Raw genomic sequence first — 13,850 nt, 5'->3', positions numbered from 1 at the left:
TTATTCAGAACAAATTTAGAACCACTGCAAAGCATTAAGACAGGCAGACAGAAAAACCAAATGAGATATCACTTCACATCCACAAGAATGGCTAAAATAAAAAAGATAGGAATAAGGGTTGACAGGGATGTGGAGAAACTGGAACCCTCACACACTGATGGTGGCAACGTAAAATGGTGCAGCTGCTGTGGAAAACAGTTTGGCAGATCCTCAAAGTGTTAAACACAAAGAGTTATAACTGTACATATGTATATATATGACCCAGCAATTCCACTCTTAGGTACATAACCAAGAGAAACGAAGTATGCCCATGTAAAAATACGTACACAAATTTCATAAATGCATTATTCATAATAACCAGAAAGTGGAAACAACCCAAATGTCCCTCAACTGATGAATAAAGAAAGAAAATGTGGTACACCCACAGAATATACTACTTAGCAATAAAAAAGAATGAAGTATTGATACATGCTACAACATGAATGAACCTTGAAAAAATTATGTTAAGTAAAAGAAGCCAGTCAGAAAGACCACATACTGTATGATTCCATTTATATGTAATGTCCAGAATAGGCAAATCTAGAGAAACAGAAAGTAGATTAGTGGTTGCCAGGGGCTGGGGGTAGGAGGTATGGGGAGTAGCTGCTAACAGGTATGAAGCTTCTTTCTGGGGTGATAAAGAGCTTCTGGAATTAGACTGTGGTGATGGTTACACAACTCTGTGAATACACTAAAAACCACTGAACTGTATACTTTAAAAGTATACAGTATAAAGTATACTTTAAAAGGCTGAATTTAATGGTATGTAAATTATAACTCAATAAAGCTGCTAAAAAGAAAAGATAGACGACCTAATAGAAAAATAGGGAAAAAACTTTAGCAGATACTAAACAAAAGAGGATATCAAAGTGGCCAATAAATACAACAATGTACTCAACTTCAATAGTTATCAAGAAAATGCAAATTAAAACCACAATGCAATACCACTACACACCTACCAGAATGGCCAAACTAAAAAAGATGGAAAACACAAAGTGTTAGTAAGGATATGGAACGATCAGAAATCTCAATTACTGCTGGTAGGAATGTAAATTAATAAACTATTTGGCAATATCTATTAATATTGAAATACATACACCTTTGACTCAATATTCTACTCTTTATTATACATCTGATGGAAATGAGCATACATATGTCCTCCAAAAGATATATACAGCATAATGTCCACAGCATTATTCGTAACAGCCCCAAAGTGAAAACTACACAAACGCCCACCAACAGAATAGATAAATAAATTTTGTTGTCTTCTCTCAGTGGTATAACATATATTAATGAAATGAAAAATCTGTAACAATACACAACAGGGATAAATCTTATAAGCAGTATGTGAGCAAAAGAAGCCAGATGCAAATGAGTACATATCATGATTCCACTTATATAAAGTATAAGAACAGGCCAAACTAACCTATGCTGTTAGAAATCTGGATAGTATTCACCCTGAGGGGTGGGGGGTAGTTGGGATGTGACTGGAAAGGAATGAGATTCTGGTTACAAGACTGTGTTGTTTGCGAAAATTCATCAAGCTGTCCACTTACGTGCACTTTTTTTAATATAAAAAGTTTTAAGATATGCTCCCCCTTTATCCAAAAAGTAGAAACAAAATTACTATAATCTAAGAACATACCCAACACCTCACCGATAAGGAACACAGTTTCAGAACTGTGGTCTCATGACCACTCAAACTCTATTTACATAATTTGGCTACCCAATTTACAAGGCACCAATAGGCAGAATAATAGCTGAAAGAAGCGAAAGAGGAAAGAGACACTACTACCACTTAATTATAGCAAAAAATGATAGCTGGTAAAAAGTGAGAAGAAATAAAAATTACAAAAATCAAAAACCAAAAGAAAAAGAAAACCACCAGTCTGAGTCACTTAATCAAATTCTACCTACTGAGTACTTACTGTGCACTTACATGAAGGGTATACCTGTGATGGTGTCTTGTTGTAGAGAATACAAAGATAAAAAAGTCTTTGCCATTAAGTTGTTTAGATAGACCTTTTTGTGATGGTGAAAATGTTCTGTATGTGAGCTGTCCAATATGGTAGCCACTAGCTGCATGTGACTATGAAGCATTTGAAACGAGGCCTGTGCGACAGAGGAACTAATTTTTAATTTCATTTACTAATTTACACCTACGTTTAAATAGCCATGTGTGGCTAGAGGCTATTGTATTGGACAGCACAGGTCTAGGCAATAACTGTATAATCTGTATTCCAATGTGGCACACTGATGGTCATCATAATAAATAAGACACAAAGCGGTCAAATTATATTTAGCACTTATCTATGATGCTGAGAAGCAGGCAGTACATTTTAAAAACGGATTTTCTTATAACCTAGTTTTGATACTTAAAGCAGAAAATATTCAGTTCTAAGGAAAAGTCCAACTCTATACAAAACCATTCCCTGAGAGTTCTAATAAGCCTGTTGAAGTTGTTCTTTTTCCAACTCTTCTCAGGCCACATGGTTTACTTGGAACAATTAAGAAACCTAACAAAGCAGCTGAAAATACTAAAAAGCAATTTTGCTTATAAAATGATAATTAGAAATGTAACCAAAACATGGACAGGTAGAAGAAATTATGAGCACAGTTACTGGCACTTATAAAAGTTTAAATGTTACATTTTGAAGTTATGTTACCAAAATAAAAATCACAACACTAAAGGAATACTGCTCTCATAAGCACTCTAGAAAAAAACAGCTACAGTAAGAAAGACGAAATTTGATAGAGATTTTTTACTCCTCAAGAAGCAAAATTTGAGAAGCTTGTGATGGAAACTGCACAGTGAAGGGGCATCCATCCTCATTACGTTAAAAAAAAATTAGCACCAATGATTAGAAGTTGAATACATAAATAATCTCTAAAGTGGTGTCATTCAACTACTCTGGGGAATTTCAGTGGGTTGAAATCAATTTCGTGGATCACGATAGAGCAGACAAATGGCAAAATAGAAAAATATTAGAACAGACAAATATCAAAAGTTCATGATTTAATAAGGGTATTTTCCAGGAAATGTAGTAACATGTACTAGCTGCAATGCAAAATATATTTCTTACTTTGAGCTGAAAAAAAAAGTTTGAAAAACTGCCCTATAAGATACCATTAACTGTTTTGTCTAATCAACTTTCAGGTAATAAAAGCAATTAAAGTTTTGACTTTTCCTCACCTTCTGATCCTGATTATGAAGTTTTACCAGCTTTAGAATGAATTTCTCTCTGTGTACAGATCTAATTGTTCTATGTTGGTTGCTTTCCAGTGAAGCACCCAGCTCTTCTTCCGGGATTAAAAGTACAACAGTACTTTATACCAGGTTTGGGTTATTTGGCATGAACCTTTCTCTCTCTTTTAAATCTTGGCTTGGGAGAGAGAGGGACAGCAGAGTAGAAGGGAGGAAGAGTTTGAGTAGAGTGGGGGGAAGGCATTCTCCCAATTGCATTGGTCTATTTACTTATATACATACAGCTGAGGAATACAGGGCTGCTACCTTAAAGAAAGAAAGGCAACCACAAGGCTACTTTCAGAACACAGGATATCATCAGACTGGCTATTCTATAAGGTGATACACAAAGATACACTTAACCAAGTTTCTGGCTGGTAGGTGAATTATCTCCCTTAAGTTTTCTAACCATGGAGATGTTTCCATAAAATTGGCTCAGTGGAATGTGTAACTGTCTCCTTTTTATTACTGGACCACAAATTCTTTCTCCACACACAGAAGGCAGATAAGCCCCTTTGACTGACTTTCTGTCTACACCATCATCTCCTCTAGCTCTCAATTTAAGGTTAATACTCTCACCTTTGTACTGTTTTTAAAAACAGTAGAGATATTAAATAAGACTAAAAAATAAATTCAATCCAAGTAACATCTAAATGATGACTCATTTCAACTATACACATAAAGCCTCGTGTTATATGTGTGTGCTCAGGGGATCAAAATGATGAGAAAATATTTGGGAATGCGATGTAATAAAAATAAACCCTAAATCCTTCATAGTTATAAAAAGGTGCTTTTGGAATGGAGGGAGCTCTTCTACATCTGAAAAGGGCCAGTCTTCCTATTTGGGACTTGACACAAACGTGTGGTAAATAATTCTGCAGTGGACTAGAAGAGTTCAAGCCTCACCTGCTAAAACATTCTGCTCACATGTTCTACCCAAACAACTCAAACAGCATGTTCTCCTGACACTGACCCTATGATGTTACTTGTAACATATAAAGCAATTTGAAATACAATTCTAATGGTAACTAAAAGGAAATCAAAACCCATCAATACATAGTAGCTTCCTAGAAAAGATCTGTACACTAGGAAAATGATGTTGAAACAAACTGAAGTCAGCTTCAAAAGAAGCAAAAACTGTGACAACCTGTCATCTCATACCAACTTAGGTATTTGCTTTTTAAGGGAAAGAAAACTTGCTATGTGACCCTAAGGAACAATCTCTCTGCGCTCCCTTTCTTTAGCTGTAAGGTGAGGAGGCTGACTAGACAGTCTAAGATTGAATAACTCACCATGAAATAAGTCTAACTGTCACTAAGCTATCTACAGATTCTCCAGTGTAGATGAAACCCAGCAAGATCATTTTAATTACATAGACTCTTTTAGTCATTTTAATTAACACATTTAATAACACAGTGGCAAAGCAATGAAATAGACACTGGTTCTCACTACCTTTTAAAAAACACATGTAAAATTTCCTTAAAAATGAGGAATGTTAAAAATTAACAGGCACATTTATAAAATTAATGGTCAGATTTGATCCAAAACTCATTTTAAACAGCAGTAAAGCACAAAGTTAGATAGATGGACAAAAAGAAGCTGCTGAATGATTGATTAAATGGAAATACTACTTAAAATGTTTACAACAAGAATGTTTTAACTGACATTGCCACTAGAATAGTGGTTCTCAATGGGTGATACAATAATGCAAATGCTTATAACAAAGGCATCAGCTATCATTTATTGAGTCTTTATCATATTCCAGACCTTATGTCAAGTGCATTACATGGAATATCTCATCCAACCCTCAGGGTAACCAATGAAGGACAGCACTGTTTTAATAAAGAAATTTAACATGCTCAATTTTTTGTTTCAAAATATTTTCATATGCAATACCTAATGTAGTTTTTAGTAAAAAAGGTGGAGGAGGCACTACTCTTACCCTCACTTTTCAGATAAAAAGAATGAAGCTCAAAGAAGTTGAAGGGTTTGCCCAAGAAAATATAACGAAGTGATGGAGCTGACACCAGAATCCAGTGATTCCCAAGGGTGGTCTCTGGCGGCCTACTATGTCTCTCAATGTATTCATGCCCACAAGATGACAAGGTTCCTTACTGCTGATAATATGCTTGAATGATCTCTCACTGGTGCTTAAAACAGAAACAAACCCCAGCATCATTCTCTTCAGGCCACAGTAAATTTATTTGCAATGCCAAGAGGGATGTGTACAGTGTCTCAAAGTAACTAGTTTGGTTCTGCACATGTTGTTCGAAAACAAGTCCTCCCAAGGCAATCTACAGTCAGATTCCAAAGCACTTATCAAACCTTCATGGACAAATATTTTCTAGTTCAGATAGTTAACCAATATTTTATTAGTGAATGAATCAAAATAACATAATCGTTTCAGTAGAATATTACTGCCAGGACAATGAATGTACTGATGTTAGTGGTTATTCTAAGTTCAATTCTTAGGAAAATTTGGGGGGAATTATTAAACAGCCCTGTCAGTATCCTACCCAGAAGGCACTAGAGCGAGTGCTGTGCATTCTACTATTTACTGACCAGAGACAGAAACCTAAGTACCCACCAACAGCAGGTCTCCCCAAATGAGGATCCTGAGGATGACAGTCCATATACTAAAACACATTTCATGACAAAAAATATGAATGTGGATATAAACAACATGACACTAATTTGTTCAAGGCCTAATGATATCTGGAAAAGTTTATATCTAATGATACTTACAATTCCTAAAAATGTCCCTAAGGTTCACATGCATTGTATTCCATGGCATTAATAAACTGAAATATTCTGATTTCTATACTTGAAAGCAATTTCAAAGAATGCTTATTCTTTAAAAATTAAACAACTTTGCAGCCTTTTATTAGAAGAGATCAATTTTGGGAGCAGGTCAGAGTCTTTAGGTGGTGTTTATAAAGCTTTTTTCAATTGTAACTTTATATTTGGAAAATCACATCAAATAATTAAACTGTTTTCTTTTTACACACTGTTTGCAGAATGAATGAGAAGAGAAGGGGGCAGTAGTGAGATATTTATGTTTTTCAGATGGGGCACGAGTTTAAAAAATTTGCTAAACACCACGTTAGTAGAATAAAGAAAAAATTATGACTATCAAATATTGGGAATTCACTTTCTCAAAATAAGTACTGAGGTCAGATCCCACAGGATTTCATGTAGATTAGCGAGGCACCATTAAAAAAGAGCAAATTCACATAACAGTAGACACGGTCTAGGTAAGTGGAAATAATTCCACTTACTATCACTTTCTCCTCCAAGGAGAGTACCTAATGCTGCCCCATCTGCCGCAAATGCTCAGGATATAAAGTCCTGTTATTACACCAGAGATACACTTCATCACTTTCTCTCGATGGCCCTTCCTGGAAAACATCCATCACCTCAAAAATCTCTTTCAGAGGAAATTGTAAGGAATAGTGCAGCATGATGTCTTCTATGTCCCCATATTAGTGTGAACACTGGTTCCAGAACGTCCTCAGATATCTCCCGTCTCAAAGAGTATCAAGTGTAGAACGGAATTAATTTGAACATTTTAATTTAGAAACAGCTCTTATAATGGGCATCCATGAGTCAACTCCAAAAATATAATTTTGTAAATGGCCTTGATGGATTCACTTTTCAGAATCCAAAGTGAAAAAGAAAATCTAGGCAAGAATTCTGTATTCAAGTTATTTCAACTGTAGTAACTTACTTTTAACTAGACTGAGAAGCCTTGGCTAACATTTTTCCTGCCTAATGTTAGGATTAGAGGATGGGAATAAAAGTGGTACTCATGGTGAACATACAATCAGCCCCACTGCATAAGGGAATCTGAAATATGATGTTATTTTTAAAAGAAGGCTTCCAGGGCCGGCTCAGTGGCGCAGTGGTTAAGTGCACAGGTTCCACTTCTCAGCGGCCCGGGGTTCACCAGTTCAGGCCCCGGGTGCAGACATGGCATCACTTGGCAAAAGCCATGCTGTGGTAGGTGTCCCACGTATAAAGTAGAGGAAGATGGGCATGGATGTTAGCTCAGGGCCAGTCTTCCTCAGCGAAAAGGGGAGGATTGGCAGTAGTTAGCTCAGGGTTAATCTTCCTCAAAAAAAAAAATAAATAAAAATAAAAGAAGGCTTCTGAACAAATTTTAAAATCTTCCACTAGGAGTCCACTTTTTAAAAATAACTTTTTATAACTAATTTTTTTGTGAATATACAAATAGTTCATGATGACTGCATAAATTTTAGAAAATATATGAAAGTTTGTGGAGGTGCATACCTATGCCCAGAGAGTGTTGTGAAACACAATTTTCACTGAATGCACAGCATTCCAATCTGTGATTAGGCTCTCATTTATTTAACAATTCCTCAGCTGTTGGATATTTAAGTTGTAAAGCCAACATCTCATGGTAACTTTTGACCATACTATATTAGAATATGTCATACCATTCAAAATCTTTGTGACACATGACTAAGGGGCAATGTTAGGCACAGAAAAAAAAAAGACTAGGAAAAATATTTCAACAATATTTACCTTTAGATGGTAGGAGTACAGGTAATTTAGGTTCTTTGTTATACTTTTTGAACTTATCCAATCACTAAGAAACAGGTGCTGATAATCAGAAAACAATGCAGTAATTTGCTAAAATGAAGATCAACGTTTATATCAACAGACAACAATAAAATTCAATAATTTGGGAAAATGTATATTTTACGGGAAAACAAAAGGTAGGATTTAAGGTTGTAGACATGTACTTGTAACAGCAATAGACTAGAAAAACTCAATGTCCAACACCAGGAGGTGCTGCATAACCAAACTATGGTACAACAGACTACAATGGAGCTAAGTAAAAGCAAGAGGCAGAGCTCAGCATGCTGCTAGGGAAAGAATGCCAAGACAGTTAACAAATGAGAAGATGAAGGTGTGTAACAGTATGTATCATATGATCCCAACAGTTACAAAAAGAAAGAAAAAGAAAGAGTGAAGGGGGGGATTCTTTAATATGCATAAAACATTTTTGAAAGGATACATAAGAAACTATCTACAGTGCTTACTTCTAGGGTGGGTATGGGGAGTTGGGTACTCAATACGATCACAAGATGAAAATGTGCATTAATACATCAAAAGGAAAGTACACCGTTCATAGCAGAAAATCTGCAACCATTTCAATGCTGTCCCCTAAAGATTTTTTACAGCAGAATCTAATAGTGGATATAGAAAAATAATGGGAAAATGCAAAGTTCAATTTATCTGAATGGTAGCGACTTTGAAATAACAATAATAAAACAGCAGTAGATACGGGTGTCATTATAACTGACATTTCAAAACCCAGGCATGGAAGTTTTTATTACTAACAAGGAAATGGCCAGGGAATTGATTATTAAAGAAAACTTCAAATTAAATCATTCTAGAACTTGCTAAACATGGGTGATTTTATTCCAAGGTTATCCTGCCATATTTACTTTGGTTTTCAAGTTCATTAACCCAGCAGAGGAATATACTGCTGTACACTTAGGCAATAACAAATGAAAGGGAAGATACTTTTACATGTTCAGATTTAACATAGTACTTTCCCCCCTAAAAATAAAAATAAGGAAACCAATTACGGAATCAGGGGCAGAGTAGGTTAGGAACTCAGAAACATTTAAAAGATTCTTCTAAACTAAATGATAATTACTATTTTAAAGCTCCCTCTAATAAAACTCAAATGAAGTAAGAATTACTTCATCTTGTGCAACATTTATGCTTCAGATGCAGATTGAAACTAAGCTTGTCCCTAGTGCTTCTAAAAATCAGATTTATAGATTAATAACATATCTGCACTACTGAATGTGTATGAGCAGTGATTTACTGAGGTGTACCTATGTAAAGAAAGCACACTTCAACTTGTTTTACGTTGAACATAGTCATTAACAGAAGTCATTGAATTGGAATCTTTATGATGTGTACAGCTCTCTAACAGACTTTTTAATCTCAAACTGTGTTTTACTCATTGCATGTATTATAAAATATAGCAAATCCCCAAGGATTCATGGCTACAATCAGCCACTGTGAGAATCAGCTGGTAATTCTGGATAACACAGCACAGAGCAGAGAACTCAAAATCAAACCTGGTAACAGAAAAGTACTGCCACCAACTTTCATTTTGAATCTGGGATCTGACACTTTTTCCATTCCCCCACCAGTGTGGCACTTGAGGGTTGGCTTAGCTGAAGGAAATAGGAAGGTAATATGGTTTACTTATACATTCTCTTTATCTTCTGGGAAAATTACCCTTTCCTACCAAGAGTTTGTCTTCAAGAGGGATTTTCAGTAGAGTGGAGAGGCAACTAGGCATGACAACCCTGAAGATCAGAAAGGTGATGGATCACAGCCCTAACACGCAGATATCTGGGTAATTTAGTTTAAGAATGTTTGTCTCACCTGAAACATGGGACCTAAGGCAGAAAATGAGTGTAGCATCAGGGAGTGCATTTTCTCACTTTCAGTGAAAACGCTCTTGCCTGTGAGGAGCTAATATTTAGTGACACTTCATTACGTACTGAAATGGTGCTACAGATTGAGGCCACTTTTGTGACAGTCCATCATGTTACCACTCATGCAGGTGTCACAGCACACAACCATCAATGCTACTTTTAAAGACTCCCAGTTCCACGAGGAAAGGATCACCCGCTTTGTACAATCCAGGTTGTTCACAAACAAGGGCTTAGCTAACACCTTTTGAGATACAACGTTTTTGAGAATCCTGGTGACTCAGGTTGGTTTCCTTTGTTTACCTAGATTATTTTTTTTAAACATTCCTCTCCATTACCTCTTTTACCACTGTGGATTTAAACCTTAATCTCCACCACACCCTAAGCAGTTCTACAAACAAGAGAATGGAAGTCCCCCCGCCAGGAGATGTGGAAGAGGAAGGTTGGAAAGGTCAGGAATGACATAGGAGAGGAAAAAGTCCTGTCGAAATCAAATAAATTTAAGTCCATCAAACCTACTTCTAGGTCATTTGGTATTCTGTTTGCCTAACTGGTCCTTCTGGACACCTAGACAATACCAAGGTGAATTAACACCTGCCGTCACATGCCCCTCCTGCAGTCTGCGGGTTCCAGGCTTCCTTTTCTCGGAAAACTCAAATGCTACCTTCACCATCACCTATTTGCAGACTTTGCTCCCAGGCCTTTCCTAACTTTGGAAACTAAGAATTAAGAGGGAGGGGGCTGAGAAGGCCGTAAGGAGGAAGAGCCAAGGGGGTCCCCCTTTCGCCTGGGCCGTCCCCCGGCCAAGTCCCCGCCGACAGCCCGGGCTCCAGCCCGTCCTCCCAGGGCGGCGGACCCTGGGCCCGGCGCGCTCCGGGGAGGCGAGATGCGAGCGACCGCCCAAACCGGCCTCGACCAAGGCAGCGCCCGCGGCCGCCGATCCTCCGCGGGGTCGGGCCTGGCTGTCCCGGGAAAAGGCCCGTCGGGGCCTCTACCTCCGCACGGCCAGGCCCCGCCTCCAGCCCGCCGTTCCCGGGCCGCCGTCGGAGCCCTTACCCGCAGGACGTGGTAGCCTTCCGTGCCCCCGCCTGGGATCTCGACGCTCTGCGAGGAGCCCATGGCGGCGGGCGATCAGTGAGGCCGGGCCTGGCTCCGCGCTGCTCTCCGCCCCCCACACACCTCCCGCTCCGTTCCTCCGCGTAGCACTTGGGACGTGGCACTCGCTGCCGCCGGAGAGCCGGGCCGCACTGCCCTCTGGGAGGTCGTCGCCGCGGCAGCCAAGGCGGCTGGGACGCCGCAGACAGCGCCACCTGCCGCGAGCCACGGGGAGGGGCCGGAGCGCGCGGGTTAGGAGGTAAGGTCAGAGGAGAAATACGGGGGCGGAGCCTACTCGTGCTCGCGAGACAGTAGAAATACGGTTCATCCGGCCTCGGCACCTCACTACGGGTTCCTGGGTGGGACAAAATGCATCTAGACCTGTTCCCCCGGCCCGAAAGAACGGTTGCTTGGTTGTAGCTCCCCCTGGTGGCCAGAGGCAGGGAGAAGGGCTGCTGCTAAAAAGAGGGAAGATGCAGACACACTCAACTTCCCAGTCTAGGCTTACAGGTCTTGTCCCAGGCTGTACAGAGGAAGGTGATAGTGGCTTTTCGTGGGCTGAATACCGCATCCGCTCAGCTGTCCCAAAAAGTCATAGAGGACCCACCAAGTTCTGTTTTTGTTTGTTGCCTTCCCTAATTGTGAGAACAAGATCGGAGGATCAATCTGAGCGATGCCAGACTGAGAAGCACATTTGGATGTCCTCGGTGTTCCTGCTGCTGGGTGCCTGATCCCTCTTCCTTTATTTTTTTTTTTTTATTTTTTTTAAAGATTTTATTTTTTTCCTTTTTCTCCCCAAAGCCCCCCAGTACATAGTTGTGTATTCTTCGGTGTGGGTTCTTCTAGTTGTGGCATGTGGGACGCTGCCTCAGCGTGGTCTGATGAGCAGTGCCATGTCCGCGCCCAGGACTCGAACCAACGAAACACTGGGCCGCCTGCAGCGGAGCGCGCGAACTTAACCACTCGGCCACGGGGCCAGCCCCTGATCCCGCTTCCTTTAGGTGGCCAAGTTGTATTCATGCTTTTCGTACTCCATTGCCTCTTTTGCTCCTTCCCGCGAAAACCCACAGATACGGCCGCTGCTCAGGGATCAACGTGACCATCTCTAATGGTAGATCAATCAGATATCAGAATATGTGTATTCTGATGTGAAGCAATGTGAAATAAATATTGTCACCCATGAAGTATTCTAGCCCGAAACGTTTAATTTGCTTCTATCACATTTTTAGTTAGATTTTACAGTTTACAGGAATACAGAGGATAGAGGAACAAGTAAAATGACATCACAAGGAAGCAACTAGGCAAATACAGGAGGCAACTGTTCTTCAGAACTGCTGGCCAGTTCTTTTCATCGTCAGAATAATAAGAAAGGGACTATACTGGATTAAACGAGATATGAAAGACATAACCAAGAGATGCAACAAAAGGTGTTGAATTGGGGCCTGGTTTGGAGAAATTAGCTGTAAAGGACATTTGTGGCTCTACTGGGAAAATTTGAATACGTACTGAGTATTAGAAGAAAAGCACTTATTGGCTTGGAAAAGTGGCAATTATTGACTAAAAAAACAGATTACAAGACAGAATATATCTGTAAACAATATGAAAGTATTTTTGTAGACAAGATACATATTAATACTTATACACATGTGTGAAGATGTGGGAAGACATGAACCAAGAGGTACAGTGCTGATCTCTGGGTGATGAGAGAGATGTTTTATTTTTTGTTTTTGCTGGTTCTATATTCTATAATGCTCATGGAATGTTTCTATAACAATAAAACAGTATTTAAAATTTCAAAATAAAAAATCGTTTCTCTTTGCTGTCAACAAACCAATACTAGGTTTTTAGGAGGTTTACACATAAATGAAATCTCCAGTTATTATGCTCCTCAAGGACAGACTGCAGTGGGGTCAGCTCTGTGTTCCCAATGCTTAGCAGAGTGTCTAAGAGCTAATTCAACAAATTAATAAATTTAGCACAAAGGAATAAATAAAAAACTAGGGGCCGGCCCGGTGGCGCAGTGGTTAAGTTCCCACGTTCTGCTTCTCAGCGGCCCGGGGTTTGCCGGTTCGGATCCTGGATGTGGACATGGCACCGCTTGGCACACCATGCTGTGGTAGGCGTCCCACATATAAAGTAGAGGAAGATGGGCATGGATGTTAGCTCAGGGCCAGTCTTCCTCAGCAAAAAGAGGAGGATTGGCAGATGTTAGCTCAGGGCTAATCTTCCTCAAAAAAAAAATAACAACAACTACATTTGATGATAATGTTCTTCTTCAGCTTGGCAATTATAATCTTCATGGTGGTGTCATAAGCTGTTGCTATGTCAGTGATCAAAATTTTTCTTTCCCAGATGCCTGACAGTAGCCACGGTTTGCAGAACCCAGGCTGCAGGCATTTGGGAGTTCATGAGTAACTCCAGCCCTTCCTTAGAGCTGTATTGTGTTTCACCCCCACAAATGACTACCTACTCTTCCCCATGCAGGCCATTTACTTTCTTACCTTCTTGATTTTATTCATGCTAATCCATATGTCTGGGATGTTCTTTCCTACATTTTCTACTTAGAGAAGTTCTAACCATCCCTTAAGGCCCATCTTGAATGTTACTTATTTATCCCTAAATTCAGAATGAGTTTCTCCTCACTCTGAGCTACTGAAATAGTTCCTTCATTTTTGGTAACATCATCATCATCATCACAGGCCTGTCCATCATTCAGGGTGAGGCTCATGTTTTTTTCGTCTTCAGATCCTCAGTTTCTGGTTGAGCTTTGGGAACGTGGTAGCAGTGTTTGTTGATTTGAATTGAATGTGTGTAAGGAATAGCTGCAAAGCCTTTTCTTTTTCGGATCAGTTAATAAATTACTTCTGCTGCTCCTGTTTGTGCCTCATCAAAACCTGTGTTATTTCTTTAGTGGCAATTGGTAGAGGGTAAAGTACAAGGATCACCTGAAATAATGTCACTACCCTTGCTCCAGTTTTCCTCTTTTA

General features: G+C 39.4%; 1 protein-coding gene across 1 annotated transcript in view; it reads right to left on the bottom strand.

Moving 5' to 3' along the window:
• GORASP2 (golgi reassembly stacking protein 2) overlaps positions 1-11,184 on the bottom strand; it is a 31,686-nt gene extending 20,502 nt beyond the window's left edge. The window contains exon 1 of the mRNA XM_014846604.2: positions 10,825-11,184. Coding sequence (XP_014702090.1) covers positions 10,825-10,887 — 63 coding nt within the window. The 5' untranslated portion in view covers positions 10,888-11,184. The remainder of the gene's footprint in view (positions 1-10,824) is intronic.
• Positions 11,185-13,850: the final 2,666 nt, after the last annotated feature.

The sequence above is a fragment of the Equus asinus genome, chromosome 4, assembly GCF_041296235.1.
Source record: "Equus asinus isolate D_3611 breed Donkey chromosome 4, EquAss-T2T_v2, whole genome shotgun sequence".
In the NCBI taxonomy this organism is placed as follows: Eukaryota; Metazoa; Chordata; class Mammalia; order Perissodactyla; family Equidae; genus Equus; species Equus asinus.
Note: the sequence above shows the minus strand (reverse complement) of the source record. Positions and strands in the feature narration are given on the sequence as shown.